This window comes from Brassica napus, chromosome A6 (genome assembly GCF_020379485.1).
Source record: "Brassica napus cultivar Da-Ae chromosome A6, Da-Ae, whole genome shotgun sequence".
In the NCBI taxonomy this organism is placed as follows: Eukaryota; Viridiplantae; Streptophyta; class Magnoliopsida; order Brassicales; family Brassicaceae; genus Brassica; species Brassica napus.
In genome coordinates, this window is record NC_063439.1 from 26,747,166 (window position 1) to 26,764,445 (window position 17,280).

General features: G+C 32.1%; 1 protein-coding gene across 1 annotated transcript; it reads right to left on the reverse strand.

Moving 5' to 3' along the window:
- Nucleotides 1-43: 43 nt before the first annotated feature.
- LOC125609848 (bromodomain-containing protein 4B-like) lies at nucleotides 44-2,731 on the reverse strand. Its single transcript, XM_048781351.1, has 2 exons — nucleotides 1,311-2,731; nucleotides 44-1,222 (listed from the first exon to the last, which is right to left on the reverse strand). Exons 1-2 carry the CDS (start codon nucleotides 2,606-2,608, stop codon nucleotides 340-342), a joined length of 2,181 nt encoding a protein of 726 aa, XP_048637308.1. The 5' UTR covers nucleotides 2,609-2,731; the 3' UTR covers nucleotides 44-339.
- Nucleotides 2,732-17,280: the final 14,549 nt, after the last annotated feature.

Genomic DNA, 17,280 nt, shown 5'->3' on the forward strand with positions numbered 1-17,280 from the left:
GATGATTACCAAATGAAACGAGTCATTTACAATGAGAAATGAATGATAATAATAATAATATGATATAAGATCCATGAAAAGCACCAATATCCATCGACTATAAATGTAAAATTCCAAAAGCAGCAGCATTACTCCCTTATTCTCCCTTCTACTTACTCACACAACACTTTTTTGACATAAGTCCATAAATACCGAAACCAACATGAAGCCAGACACTTTCTTGACGCAGCAACAACTGATAAAAAAATAAGAGAAAAAGTAAATATATATTTATGTTTCAATACCAACTGGGATTTTCTTCCTCCAAAACTGTTTTCCATCTTCCTTGTGCCTTGTGGGTCACAACGGCTGTGAACTCCGGATCTGTTGAGTCATGTTCTCAGCTGGAAGCTTAGCAGCAGCAGAGCCATCAGGCAACACCATGGCAGGTGGAGGACCGGTCATCGTCTGGTACTGTGCGTGTCCCACAGGTTGCGTGTAGAACATCTGCTTATGAGCATTGTCTGCGTATTCATATCCGTAGCTGGGAATCGCAGCGGAACCAGACTGAGGTGGGTGATGGATCTGCGCATAGCCCATGAACTGCTGCTGGCTTGTAGGGATCTGGTGAACCATCTGAGCACCGGCCATACCTTGTGGTGTTGTGTAAACCCCAGCCTCCGGTTTGCCGCCAGGAACACTTCTCAACTGGCTGTTAGGAGGTGGAGCCATCATGGAGTTAGGCGGTGCCTGGGGATGGTTAGAATGGACAGACCCTGGAGCCTCGCTCACGCTACCAGATTGTGGCACAGCCATATTGTAAGGCCTAGGTGGGACCGGAGTAGTGACATAGTAAACAGCAGGATAAGGCTGTTGTTGATCCAGTTGACCCGGCTGCCTGTGAAAGGACTGCGGCTGCTGCGAAGGGTAAACCTGGATGTAAGTCTGCATAGGAAGGCCACCAGAGGGATGGTGATGAATGTACTGAGGTGGTGCAGCCGCGTGTATGAACTGCTGCTGCTGCTGTTGCTGTGGCTGAGATGGTGCAGATTGTTGCTCGAACTGCGGGTGGAGGATGTATCCAGGGTCCTGATTCTGCATATGGTTCTGAGGTAAGAGTGTGTTTGGATCTGAAGGGTTGATCATACCAGTAACTACAGTGGAACCAGAAGGCATCTGAGACATGGGATCTTGATAAAGAGATGGTCTTTGCTGATACACAGGGTTGTTCATGCTGCTATCACTGAGTCATATTAACAAACACATCAGAATCATCTAACAAGTCTACAACATCAAAGTTAATACATTTGAGGGGGGGAAAAGGAGAGTACCTGGATACAGAATGAGGTGAAGGCAGCTCATGTCCACCGCTGTTTGACTTCACGTGATGAACCTGCTGAGGAGGCAGATTCTGCGGCTGAGAGCGTGGAGTCGGAGGCTTCCTGTATCCAGCAGGGACGCCGTGATCAGATCTCTCATCGTCAGAGAAGACTCTCGTCTGGAACTCACTTGAGACATTCGCTGCTGCTGCATTAACCGGCGCAGCGGGAAGAGAGATCGTCACAGGCAAAGGCGGCGGCGGTGACGAGATCGCCGCGAATCCATCCTCCTGCTGAACCTGCTGCTGCTTGTTCCCAACGTTGAATCTAGCGAACTGCTCTTCGATTCCCATCCTCTGATCCTGCATCCCCTTAACCCCGCCCGCTTCCTCCACGTGGACACGAATCGGCGGAAGATTCGCCGGCAAAGGAGAAGAGGAAGTTGACCCGAAGGAAGACGACGTGTCAAGCATCGGAGAATCAGGCATGCTGTGCACATCTTGACCTCCTTGCTGCAGCTGAGGAAGCTGAGGCGGAGGCGGGTCCTGGATCTGCTGCTGCTGCTTGCCGCTTTTAACGGAGCCGTCGTCATCTTTAACGCTGGAATCAAGATTATCTCCGTTATCTCCAGGACTAGAGCGAAGCCCATCATCCAAGCCCAGTAAGCGATTCACGTTAGCATCCGAATCTGAGAACCCTCTGTTGAGGAGCCCCGCGCTGTTGAGAGCGTTGAGGAACCAATCGTCACTCTTGGCCGAGCTCTCGAGGATCTGCCCCATCGATTGAGTAGCTTCCGGCTTCGACGTGAAGAGAAACAAACGGAGCCGCGAGGGTTTGGTGGAATTGGGGGCGGAGATCGTACGGTCGTACTCCTCGATCATGTTCTCGAGATCCTCATCGGTCGTGACGGAGATGAGCGAATCAAGATCCTCGCTAGGCAGCTGGTACTTGAGCGTGAAGGAGCGGCCGTCGAGGAGCTTGCTGGAGAGGCGAGCGACGAGGGATGAGAGAGACGAGTTACGGTCCACGACGACGATGCGAGTGTCGCCGCCCATGTAGCAGAGGGATTTATCGTGAGGGCGGGGGAGGATATGGCCGCCGTAACTGCACATGAGACGGAGTTTGGAAGAGACGGCGGAGGGAGCGTGGAGATCGTCCCAGCCGTCGGTGGTGCGAGAGCGAGGAGAGGAGTCTAGGGACTCGGGGTAAGAGGTTGTTGCGTGAGGAGGAGGAGGAACGGGGACGGTGGTTGTTGGGACGACGGTGGAGGCCACCGCTGTGGAGGAGAGAGAAGGCGGCGGCGGTTCCATAGGAGAGAGAGAGAGAGAGCAACGAAATTGGAATTGAAATTAAAAAAAAAAGGGCAAAAATTGAGTGGGGAGTTGAGAGAGAGAGTTATAGCGAGTCCATGACTTGTAAACCACAGCTGTTTTCTTTTTTTCTTAAAAATAAAAATAAAAAATTCCCCTTATGTAGTTTATGGTAAATATTTTTTGACGGCTGTAACCGATTTACTCACATGATAGTCAAGTTATTTTCTCTCTCAAAATAATTTCTTTCTTTTAATTCCTCTAAACTATTAAATGCTGTGTACATAGAAAGTTTGAAGATCAAAATTTCCTGGTGTTTTCTATTGGCTGTGAAAAGCATAATATCGATATAATCAATTTATGGGATTTATTGCTGAAAATGTTTTTGTTTGCTAACAGTTCTGTTCAAAATAACAATGATATTCATGTAATATGTTTATCAACACGTGAAAATGTATCAAAAGTTATCTATAACATAAAATATGATTAATATAGCAAATCTCGTAAAAGAATATAGTAAATCTCGTAACCGTGGTTATCTTGGAAATTTGTTTTCGAAAATTGTTGGATATCGATCACTAAAGAGTAAGTAAGTTACAAAAAGAGTAGTTAAGTATACACTAAAAGATATTAAAATGAATAAAATATTATAAAATTGTGTGTAGATTCTTTATCGTTTATGAAAAATGATGTTCCCTCCGATTTTTACAAGATCCATATTTTAAGAAAGAAAAATTCTTTCAAAAAAATACATTTTTCTTACATTTTTAATGCATAAAATAATTACAAATTATAACTTTAAAAAATATAATTGTGTTTATTAAAATTATATTGGTTAAAAGTTATAGGAATAGTTAATTACTGAAAATAACGTATTGGTAACTAAAATTTGATATGTTTTCTTACTAAGTGTGAAAAACTTAAAATATACATCTTTCTGAAACAGAAAGAGTAAGTTATAAAGTGACCGCGTATAAGATGCCTTTTAATCATGTGTAAATGTTTATCTATTTACAATCACGTGTTCCTCTATTTCTCAAATATTTTTTTTTCTATTTCACGAATATCAAATATTAATTAATGTTTAATCATAATTGTATATTTAAACATTAATAATTTAAAACTATAGATTTTCAAAAATATAATTGTTATCATTAAATATTTTTAAATAAAAGTTTTTATTATTAATTAATCAAATGTACTTTGAATACCTTGGAGATTTCTCTTCAAATATCAAAATGATACAAAATATATCTTCTTAGAAATAGAGAAAATGTTATTTTGAAAAGAGCATGCAATATTTAGACATGTGGGGTTATTGAGAAATAAATTAGTGAATTTTTTTTGTCATCAAATTAGTGAATTTAAAAGTTGATATATTTTAAAAGTAATGTGGATTAAGAATAAATATTTATTTATTGACTTACAAAATTCGATCATAATTTTTCTATATTGCTACATCATGAATTTATATTATTATTCATTTTGTAAAGTAAAATATATGGCTTATGTTTTTCTAAAAAAAAATTAAATATATATTTTTCCAATATAGCATGATGTTTTTTTTTGCAAAACATGTTTGTTAAAAAGAAACTAATAATGATATGATGAATATTATATTAACAACTTTAACTACATTATGTTTGTTTAGTATTTTATATGTGATTTTAATTTTATTTAATGATAAAACAATAAAATATAATTATACATTCAAAAAGGTAATTGTTTAAAGGGATAATTTGCAAAATAGCTTATTTAAGATTTGAAATTTGACGAATACATTGTATTTAAACAGATTTGAAATCTACACTTATACATATGTGATAAGACTATTTTAACCCATATTTTAATATACAAAAATAAAATATGATATTCTTAGTATTCTAATTAATTTATTTGAGATAAAAAATAATAATTAGTAAAATACTTGAATTTATAATTTCATAACTTCGAAGATTATCCTCTGAAAAATCGGTTAAAAATATACATATAAGATAACAAAAATTTGGCATCTATCTACGTACCTAGAATTTTAATCCGTTCTAGATAATGTCTCATAGTGCATCTGCTGGAAGCCCAGAACATTGACACCACGGCTGAGGGAGGCTCATTACTTTCAGCTATTGGACCATTTGCTTCATCAATTTTTTTTACAAAAACTGGGAGCTTCATCATGCTCTTGAACGAAAGCAAGGAAGCTGTTAGTGCTAAACTGCTAATGACTCCTTTATTTCCGATCTCAAAGACTCGTTTCTCTTATTCAATGTTTTGGTTAATCTTTGTGATATACATGTTTGTTTCTTGTTCACTTTCGATAAGTCTAGGATGCCACATATGGAAGCTTATTTCATGTCTGCAACACGACCATAGAAATTTTACTTGGTAACAAGATAGATAAACATGTCCACAGCCATATAGATGCAAGGAGAAATGGACACCTAAACTTCTCTAAATCGGAGAAGAGATAGATAGAACTTTATATTAAATAATATCTAAAACTGTTTTTATTTATTTAATTGTAATTTAAATATTAATTTCGATATTAGTATTAAAATTAGTGTAAATTGTTAATTAGGTTAGTTTAGTCATTTCACTTACAAATAAGTGTATTTTTCAAAAATAAAAATAAATGATGTAATTTTCAAAATATAATCTTATTGGAAGGTATTTTTCCAAATTTTCCCTTGTTTAAATGTAATGAATTATAATTTTGGACATATGATTTGGTTAGGGAATTTGCACTCCCTACCCAAACATTATATCATATTTAGGTGTATACCCTTTTTTTTTGCACCCCCACAATTCGACTTTATACAAATGACCATCATGTCTCTATTGATTACATTACACTACATTGCATCCACAATTATTAAGGTGATTTGGTAATTTGCCTATGGAAAAGACAATGTACATCAGCCTTTCTTTTGGTCTGAGGTATTTAGCTAATATCATCATTCTTTATCTATTATACACCGGGTGTGATTGGTACACCTCAGCATAACCGAACGTAAACAAAATGAAAAAAATTGAGAGGAAAAGAAAACAAACAATTAGAGTAAAAAACAAAACAGAAAAGAAAGAAATCAAGACAGATAAAATGAGAAGGAAAGAAAACGTGAACTTTTACTCTCATTTTGCCAAGTGATAAACTTTCTGTCATTTTCTGCTGAAAGTAGCTGAAATATTTTTCAGCTGTATTTAACTTGATTGGTGAAAACTGAGCAGAATACAGAGGAAAATATATTTAGTTATTTACTCCAAAACTTTTACTCTAATACGTATATCCAATCATACTCATCAATTCACCCTTTGGGTTAAAGGTGCAAAAGATATTTGGGAGAAATGATTATTTTGTTTTCTAGACCTTTATTAGATAGATTTTTTAAATTTAATGGATACATATGAAATTTTGAAAGTTATGTTTTATGAGTAAAAATGAAAATAATTCATCTTTCAATAACACTAGATCAAGTTAGAATTAAAAAAAAAAATCAATAATAACTAAACTTTTTGAATAATAAAAGATTTGATTGAATTTTAAAAATTCTCAAACTGATCGTAATGAATTTTATTAAAATTGTTAAAATCAATAAACCAATATAAATAAAATCTCAAAATTTCTAAAATAAATGAGAATTTATTTGCCAATAACCCACATATTATGTTCATTCATAACTATAAAAATTTGTCTCACGTAGGCTCAGATGTTGTATCTGGTATTTGAATTATCAACATATCAACTTTCTACTAAAAACAATATGTGGTGATACATAAACCATATACAATATAACTTTTATAAATTAATAAATTTCGTTGGTCCTAACTTGGGCCGGTTCGAAATTTGACACAATCCGATAAAATAATAAAATAATATTTTTAAAAAGAATTCTAGGTAAATATATGGTCACATTTAACTTATTATTATATTGTTTATTTTATATTCACAGTGGAATTATCTATATATTTTCTTAACACTTAATTTTCTTATTTAGTAATATTATATTTAAAACTACATTTAAGTTCTATGCAATATATATTATATACACCACATAATATAATAAAATCGATATAAATGTCAAATTTCAAAAAATGACAATTAATGTTTACACACTAAAACAAATACTTTTCTTATCTTAGAATAAATATAGGGCAATTCTCTCAAATAGATTTTTTTTTAGTTTTTGTCACAAAGAATAGGTCCATTAGGTCTATTTTTAAAAAAATCACACATGAATCAAGGTTGTGACTTATGTTGTAATATATAAGATAGTTAAAAAAAATTTTTATTGGTTTAAGGTAATAAAGATTAATCATTATTAGATAAATAATTTTTTTATTTAAAAAAATCTTTATAATTTTAAAAGTTAACATCGACAAATATTTAAATATTTAGCATATAGAGGTAAAGTATTACAACATTAAATTATATTTATTTAGTTTATACTATCTATAAATCTAATGGATCGTCTATTGTTTAAACTCAATTATTGATAGTCCAATAAAAATTTCTGGTAGGTCCAAATTTAAATGATAATATTAGATATTAAATGTAACGTGACTTTCTAGGAATAAGTCCATTAGGTCCATTTTTAAAAAAAAATTACACATGAATCAAGATTGTGACTTCTTTTTTAATATATAAGATAAGGTAGTAAAGATTAATCATTGTTAGATAAATGATTTTTGTTATTTAAAAAAAAATTATAATTTTAAAAGTTAACATCGACAAATATTTAAATATTTAGCATATAGAGGTATAGTATTACAACATTAAATTATATTTATTTAATTTATACTATCTATAAATCTAATGGATCATCTATTGTTTAAATCTAATTATTGATAGTCCAATAAAAATTTCTGGTATGCCCAAAATTTAAATGATAATATTAGATATTAAAAGTAACATGACTTTTTAGGAATAAATCCATTATATCTATTTTTAAAAAAAAAATTACATATGAATCAAGATTGTGAGTTTTTTTTTAATATATAAGATGTCTAATCGTGACAAAGTCATGTAAAATCAATTCTAAAATGATATAAATTCCGTTGGTAGAATAGTTGAAACCTTACCCGTTTCATTTTGCGTAAAATTGATTTGGTAAAAAAAATATTTGAAATGAAAAATATTTCACAAGTTATTCCTCCTTACTAGAGATTTTTTCCGCGCTTCGCGCGGATTGTGTCTTATAAATTTATTTTATTTATAATATTATTTGTCGGTTTGTTTCTTTTACATTAATTTTTTGTTTTTCCAATGTTAGTTTTTCTTAATTTAAATTTATATGTTTATAGTTTTTCTTTTTTCTGGTTGTAGATGGAGAATTATATTTTTATTGATAGTTTTTGAATGTGACATAAACTTTTTGAAATTTTAAAATAATGTTATATATAGTACAATTAACACATTAAAGAAGAGAAACATATTTAAGCACATTTTATACAGGTTTTATATACATAATTTTAAACATTATATATGTATATATTATAAGTTTGAAACATGTAAATGCTTTCTAAAGTTAAATACTTGTTCTGAGTTTACATAACTTATCGAAAGTTTTATCTTTTTTAAATTTAAATCACAGAAAAAAATCAAAAAGTCAGTATAGATGGGTTTTCTTGGGCTTTTAAATCAACACTGAAAATTTACATGAATCATATAACAACAGTTTTATAAACAACTCGATAAAATTTGACCGAGCCAAAGATTTTCACACAATATGTTCTTTCTTCTTCAAATTGCGAAGAGCCTATAGGCACAAGAAAAAAATCATAATTTTTGTTTTCACTTATATAACATTTTTTTCCTTTACACACAGAATTTATTACACTGCTATAAGCAATTGAGAACTCTATTCATATAAGATTCACATCTATGCATTTTGACAAAGAAGAATTTTAGCCATCTTTAGTTTCGGAATGAATCAACTTCAGTCATATACACTATATTTTCTCTATGATTCAAATCTTACAATTTTAATATATGTGCAGATTTCCATGTGAAAAAACACGCACGCCATCTATCGTTCAACCTATTACTTTTTCTAAAGTAAACACTATAATCCTCGTTTGGTTAGCTCCACAAACTAATCTCTTTGGATCCGTGTAACCTTTCAGAAAATGATAATCTTAACATCTTACAAAAAAAAAACAACAAATATTGACTTATTTATATGAATATATATTATTTTAAATCATTATAGTGGACGAAGAAAGCACCATAATTTGTACAACAAATTTTCTTAGATTCACTTCATCATATTCACCATTTTACCATTTTAATTACATAATTTTATATGAGCTTCTTCACCTTTCCCGGTTATTTTCTCTTTATTTATAACTACAATATAAAGTTATAAACTATATATATATTATAAATTAATAATTTATTTACTCTTAAAGTAACGATTAAAAATAGAACATAATTCAATATAGATATATGATTCTATTAATAAATTAGCAGTTACAAATTTAAAATTTTTAGAAATATCAAAAGTTTTATATTAGTTAATTATCTTCTAAATGATATTTATTTTTAATTCTTTTTGGATGAGAATATTTTGGCTGAGGTGGATAGCCTCAAAAGCCTTGAATTTAGTCCCTTTTATATAGTAGGATAAACCACAATACTGTTTAGTCAAAAAAAAAACCACAATGCTATCTTCGTACCAATTTCAGTATCCGCCACCAAATAAACTAACTACAAACAACATTTCAATATCCACCACCAATTCTGTTTTTTTTTCACCTTATTCTAAAGTTGTACACCATGAAGCATTTTTCGATTTAAGAATAGTTAATATAAAAATTACTACTAAAAAAAGTTCAAAATTGTGGGTGTGTGCGGGGTCGACTACAAGCATTTAGGCTTCGAATGGTGACCATTGTCCCGCCCCGCCCTGTAGTTAACAGTAACAAAAATCTCTACATATATTATATATCTATATATTTTTATAACTATTAGAACCGCACCGCAGTTGAACTGCTTGTCCCACACCGCTCAAACCGCAGTCACCATTCAGAACCTTAATTGTTCCTTTTTTTGTAACTTACTCTTTCCACCCCAAAAAAAAACTACATTCGCAGTTCACATGGGAATCCCTTATATATTAATTGAGAAACATTTGAAAAGATGTAACCTCAATTTTGTATTAATTAAAAGAGGCCCCAATGCATAGGTGGCACTCAATTAGGTAGTCAATTACATTCAATTGAAAAATAAGTAGGTCCACATTCGATTTTTATATGTTGTTAGATATATAAGTTGGTCAAACTATATGATATAATGATATGATATGATATTTTCTTTCCTTAAATAAAACCTACGGAATTACCATAAATGACTAATATGTATATGATAATTAATGAGTTTAATAATAAAGATTTGATAACAATGTATATCTCCTCCATCATTTTTTGTTTAATTTTATATTATTAAAATAAATTAAACAATCAAATTAGCTATAAAAATAAAATTTAGATTTTTTCGTATATGTTATATTTTGAATTTTTAAAAACGACAATAAATGACTAAAACTATTAAAATTATTATGTTAAAAATTAATGATCAATGGTTTAACATTTTTATTATAAGAAGATACACATGATTTTAAAACCATATGAGTAAAAAATATCATTTAATAATAAAATAAATATATATATATATATATTAAACACTATATACCATAAGATTACATAAATATTTTAATATTAAAACTTTCAATGAATTTTCAAGAACATTTATAAATTATAAACTTATTAAAGATTTCAGATTGAAAATTTTGTTATCGATGATTTAAATATTTTGTTATAAAACGATATGAACGATCATAGAACCGTATGATTATAAATTCTTATTTAATAATTAACTATACAAAATATACTATTCCTAGAAAAATAGGTTGGTCCATCTTAACTTATATTACACTTTTTATTAAAGTAACTATCGAATTGATAAATAATGTACCAAAAAATGTTTTGCACTTTCCTTAAATAAAAGCTACGAAATTACCTAATATGATTAACGTATATGTGAAAATTAATTATAATGAATAATAAATATTTGATAGCAATTTTTGTATCTTAGTTCTTTTTTTAATTTTATATTATTAAAATATATTTAAAATCATATTAAATATATAATAAAAACATTTATAATTTTTCTTATATGTTATATTTTGAATTTTTCAAAACGTCTATAAATTATTAGAAATTTGAAGATCCCCACTCTGAAAATTTTGTGATCAATAGATTATTTTTTTGTCATAATAAGTTACAAATGATCATAAAATTGTATTAATATGAACTTTTATTTAATATTATAAGAAGCTACACATTATTTTAAAACCATATGAGTAAAAAATATCATTTAATAATAAAACATATATATTATATATATATATATAGATTATACTATATACCATAAGATTACATAAATATTTTAATATTAAAACTTTCAATGAATTTTCAAAAACATTTATAAATTATAAACTTATTAAAGATTTCACATTGAAAATTTTGTTATCGATGATTTAAATATTCAGTTATAAAATGATATGAATGATCATAGAACTGTATGATTATAAATTCTCATTTAATAAATGACTATATAAAATATACTATTCTTAGAAAAATAGGTTGGTCCATCTTGACTTACATTATATTTTTTATTAAACTAACTATCGAATTGATAAATAATCTACCAAAATTGTTTTTGCACTTTCCTTAATTAGAAGCTACGAAATTACCTAATATGATTAACGTATATATGAAAATTAATTATTATGAATAATAAATATTTGATAACAATTTTGGTATCTTAGTTCTTTTTTTAATTTTATATTATTGAAAGATATTAAAAAATCACATTAAATATATAATAAAAACATTTATATTTTTTCTTATATGTTATATTTAAATTTTTGAAAACGTCTATATATTATTAGAAATTTGAATATTCCCACTCTGAAAATTTTGTGATCAATAGATTATTTTTTTGTTATAATAAGTTACAAATGATCATAAAATATAACGCATATGAATTTTTATTTAATAAATATTTAAACTAAATAATATATATATATATATATATAAACACTAATGATTTAAAGCAATAAGATTGGCTGATCAATTTAGTCGTCCAGTTGAAATCTTTCAAAAGTATGTGAAAGACTAAAGTCAAAGTAAATATGGATTTAGAATAGTAGTTATATTTTACTAACCAAATACCGAAAAAACCGAAACCAACCCGATATTCGGATTGAACACCCGTAATCCAAATGAAGCCAAACTATTGTTTCATTCTCCAAAATATAATAAAAATAATAATTTAATCCCGCGCAAGGCGCGGATCTTATCCTAGTTATTAATAACCCGAAGACAATATATTTTTGGCACATAGCAAATGCACGAGATTTATACCTTTTCCAAACACTTTCTAACATTTAAAAGGCTAAAAACAAATTAATTTAGAAACTCATTAATGTACTATAAAATAGTGTGAGTATTTGAGAAGCTGATTTGAATCGTTTTCAAAACAGTGTTGTGGTTAATAAAGGTAAGAGAATTGCAAATTAGTACTAATAAGGAATCCAAACAACCTGTGTCAGTGTCACATTGTTTAACATAACCTGTGGACGGGACACATTGTTTGACAGCAGGTCTTCTGATTGGCTCCACGCTGGATTCGCAGGCGAAAAAGGTGGTCAAATCCTCTGTGTCATCCTCCATTTGCCTCACTACGATTTTATCCGTTGGATTCATTTGTATATGCGATTTAGATTGCATCTAACGTCCATCCAGGTTTGGTGTCCCATACAGCTGTAAAAAACGAAAACACCGCAATAAAAAAAAGTACAAAAGGAATATACCTTTCAGGACTTTTAAATTAAACACCATACTTTACGTTTAATTTAATAATCACCTTCTGCAACGTTAATAATAATATTTTCTTTTGTGAAAAATTATTATTATCATTATATTGCTTTTTGTCCTCCTTAATTAAATTTAAGGGATAATTTGAAAAATACCCTATTTAGGATTTGAAATTTGATAATTGCATTTTCTATTTCAACTTTTGAAAAATACACTTTCTTAATTATGATTTGACCTTTTTACCCAAGATATAATTCGAAATTAATATACAAATTCGAATTAATAAAATAATATCATTAAAATTAGATAAATATGTGTGTTGAGATAAATATGTTATTTTACCATTTAAATTTTACAATAACAAAGATAAACATGTGAATTATGTTTTGACTTTATCATGAAGTTTATACAGATTTCACTTTATTTTATTTTTTTCAACTTATATAAACAAGTCACGTCTTTGAAAAAGAAAAGCAAGTTACGTTTGTATCTACAATATTTCCATCTTCTCTACCTGAGCCAAGTAAGTTCTAGCTAATATGATGTATTCAGATATGTGTTTATTTTTATTTTTGCTTTTGAATATGAAAAAAAATTACACTGATAAACTAACGTCTTCACGTTGTTCTTCTTTTTTTCACGTGTCATGAAAATCCAATAAATCTGTTTGAGCCAATGATTTGATTCGTGTATCTTACAAATTTTTTAATTTATGGTGTTTATATAGAGATGGAGTACAAGATTCAAAAAGGAAGTAATAGAAAAAGAAAGGTAGAGGAAGAACAAACACATACCAATCGTTTAAAGTCACAGAAAACAAATGGTGTTGCTTGCATTGAAGTCTTATCGAAAGATTACTTTCATGTGTATATGAAAGAGTTGGAAGAAATTCTGAACAGTGGATTCACCATCCTGAGCTGTTGCAACTAACAAAACTCCCTTATATTTCCCTTTCAAGAAGGTGCCATCAACAACAACAACTTTCCTCATGTATTTATAACCCTTGGCGCAAGCAGCAAACGAGAAAAACAAGTACTTGAACCTATGCAGAGCATCAACCTCAAGGCATGCAATTGTACCTGGATTAGCTATAACAAGCTTATGCATGTAGACTGGAAGCTGCGCGTAGCTATCTTCTGGAGAACCTAATACCTCCTTCCGAGCTTCTTCTCTAGCTTTCCATATCTTCCAATACTTTGAATCAAGACCATATCTCTTTTTCATAGTACTTGAAATCAACTCTGGTTTCATATTTAGACCTGAGTTTCCAAAGTTTTCCAGAAGAAGCTTACTTATAACTTTGGAAGAAGCTCTCGGTCCAGCAATGTTTCTTGAAAAACATGTATGCTTGTCGATGTACTTTGTTACCCAGAAAAACTCGCAAGTCGGATTAGTCTTAGCAGCTCTAACCATCCAGTTGCAGCTTGTATCTGCACATTTGACAACTAACAACTTCTTGTCTGACTTGCTGACAACAATTCTGAACTTGCGTTCGATTGAAAGCATCCGTATACTCCAAGACAGCTCTGATTTATTCTTGAACCATTGACCCTTTTCAATGACCTTTGCATCATGAAAATTAGAAACTTCCACTTCTGGTTCTTGATTACTATCCTGTCTATCAACATTCTTCTTCTTCTTTCCATGGCCTTTTCCATAAATGGCAGTATCTTCACGATTGAAACCTTGATCATGGTTCCCTACGTTTCCATTCTTCACCGAGACGCAAAGACGCAGAGGCATGGATTTAGACATTTCACACATAGAATCCAATTGCCTATCATTGTTCACAAAAACAGGAGGCGTATCCTTAGGCATATCTCGAAGCATTGATTCCGGTAGTGCATAGCTAAGCTCTAACTCATTACCCAACCTACTTATACCAAAATCTTCGTGTACCATCTGAATGATGTTAGGAGTTTTCAAGGCTCCTAAGACAAATGTTGTAGTATAGAAGATTGTCGAACCAGTTCTAAGGGATATCAAAGCACTGAGAATGCAAGTACTCACTTAATCTAAGTGCAACCAATGATTTAGATGGGTTTTAAGCTATGACTAAAACTAAAAAGCAATAACAGAATGATACTTTCTTGACTAAGGGAAAAGAGAACTCATGGGCATAGGGATTAGACCTTGGGTGATCAAGTATCGAACTAAGGATGGCAAATGATCAATCAAACTATCAACCTTAAGCCTAGACACAATTCTAAGCAAGCTCTATGTCTAGATGAATGCTCATTTGCTAACATATCTCAAACATCAAATGTCTTTGGTTGAATAATATGAAAGCAATCATTACTAACAAGTCTATTAGCTATCTTAGCATCTTTAACAACAAATGTCTTTGGCAAAGTATACTAAAAGCCTAGGAGAGTTGTCTCAGGCATTTCATCAAACACCTTTTGGGTGGGAAATGTCTATTGATCAACTTTTGAGTGGCCAACTCAGAAGATGCATTATGAATACTCTACTAGCAAGGAACAAGAATGATCTACACTAAAACATCCTAGAACTAACCTAATCACCCTTAATCTCCCTAACCCATGAATTCAAAAGGTGATTACTCACTAATCTCCATGATTCCTCTTAAACCCATATTGGATTTCAGATTAATCATGTAGAGAAATAGATAAGAAATCAACAAGAACACAAGAACATAACAATCAAAATCCAAGAGATGAACTTCTCCAGAGAGTTTTTGTGTATTTCTCAATAGATCAAAAGATGATCTGCCTGGTGGCTACAAAAGATGTTTAAAACATAGGTTTTTCCAAGTGCAAAACGTGCATAATGAAATGACCAAAAGGCCCTTAAGTAAAATAGAAATCGAGCAGATAATAGGCGCGGAGCGACCTCGGCTCGTCGCTCCGACAAGTCGCTCCAGGCTTCGGGAGCGACCTCGCTGGGTCGCTGCGAGAGGTCGCTCCGAGAGCGATTTCTTGTCTCCGGGAACCAAGATGGCGAGCGACTTCTCCCTGTCGCTCTGGACAGGTCGCTCCAAGCTTCGGGAGCGACCTCGCTGGGTCGCTGCGAGAGGTCGCTCCGAGAGCGAGTTGTGTGTCTCCGGACGTGAAAACGCGAGCGACTTTGTGCAGTCGCTCCAACGGGTCGCTCTGGATCGGGAGCGACTTTGGTAGGTCGCTCTGAGAGGTCGCTCCAGGGTCATCTAAGACTGTTCGGAGTAATGAGAACGCGAGCGACTTCATGGCGTCGCTTTAGGAAGGTCGCTCTGAGAAGTGGGACACAGCGACTTCGTGATGTCGCTCCGGGAGGTCGCTCCCATGCTCGGTTCGTTCAATGGTCACCTTTTCACCTCTTTTGAGCTCCAAATAGCCTCATGTGGTATTCCAGTACCTAATAGAGACTCATGTATGCAAAATGCAACCTAAACATGTCTGAAACCTAATCTATATGATGAAAATGCTCATGGATGAATGGATAAAACAATGCAAATATGCAAGATATCAACTCCCCCAAACTTGTTCTTTTACTTGTCCACAAGTGAACTTTCTAGAACTCATAGGGAGAGAGGTTGAAGGAGGGAGCACATAGCCAAAAGAAACACAACTAGCACACTCTCTTATTACACTCTAGCTTCTCTAGGCCTATCTTAACTCTTTTTGTTCTTACACTCATCATCAAGCATCCACACATTCAAATCAACCAACTCTCACATTCATTAAGCACAAAACATCAGGTGAATTCTTGCAAATGGTCAGTTGGTCCAAGTCATTTGGTTGGGTAAGGGAAGGCTTTTATTCAAGTGATTCAAGAGGTTCAAAACATATGATCTTTAAGGTGGTTTACTCTCAAAACAAGTAGCCTTGACATTGCACATAATATATCTAAGAAAGGGACCAACTCATGCATACAATGCTCAATCTCCATTGTTCTACCCTTTTCCCAAACATACAATTACACAATCATTCCCAAATGTCAAACCCAACTCACATCTCTCACCAAAAGATCCTAAGAACTTTAACTCCTTCTCCTTGAAATCTACAAGGGATTTTTTTCAGAACCTCAAAATATTTCTTAGCTCCTAACAACTTTGCTAGCCCCTTTTTCTTTCTTTTTTTTTTTTTTCTTTTTCTTTTCTTTTTTTTTTTTTTTTTTTTTTTTCTTTTTCTTTTTTTTTTTTTTTTTATTTTTTTAGGCTGGGGGCCAAGACTTTCAAAACTTGAGCTAGAGGCTTCTCTACTTATCCCAATAAAACAATTCACTTAAGCACAAAGAGTCTATTCTTTTCCTTTTTCATTTCTCCCAAATCATAATCACAACACTCACCCCCCACCTATAGCTAGACAATAGAGTGCCCAATCTAGCAAGAATGAAGATCAAGCATTGTCGTTCCCGATACTCTCAACATTATGCGCATGTAAGACTTTCCGAAGAAGGCCTCACTCATCAAACAATGAAAGCTTAAAAGGAGGGAAAGGTTTTGGGAGTGGTCTACCACTAGAGTTTGTCAAAATAAGATTGGCATAAAGGATGTGACAACTCAAGTGTGTATAGCCATGACTCAGTACACAAGGGACCATGAGCAAGAAGCATTAAGTTCGTTCAGTTCAAATAAGGTTGTAGTTGGCTTCAAAGACTGAGTTTCAGCAATCAACAAGTTTCAGGAAGAGTTTTCAAGGCTCGAAACATACAAGTCTTTTTGAGAGGTGCAAAAGCTACTCAGGTGCAACGTAGTGTTCTTTACAAGGCATTTAAAATCATTGCTCCCAATGCAAGTGAATGCAACCTATATGCTCTAGACTCTCCTAGAAATGCAAATGATGCAAACTAAATGA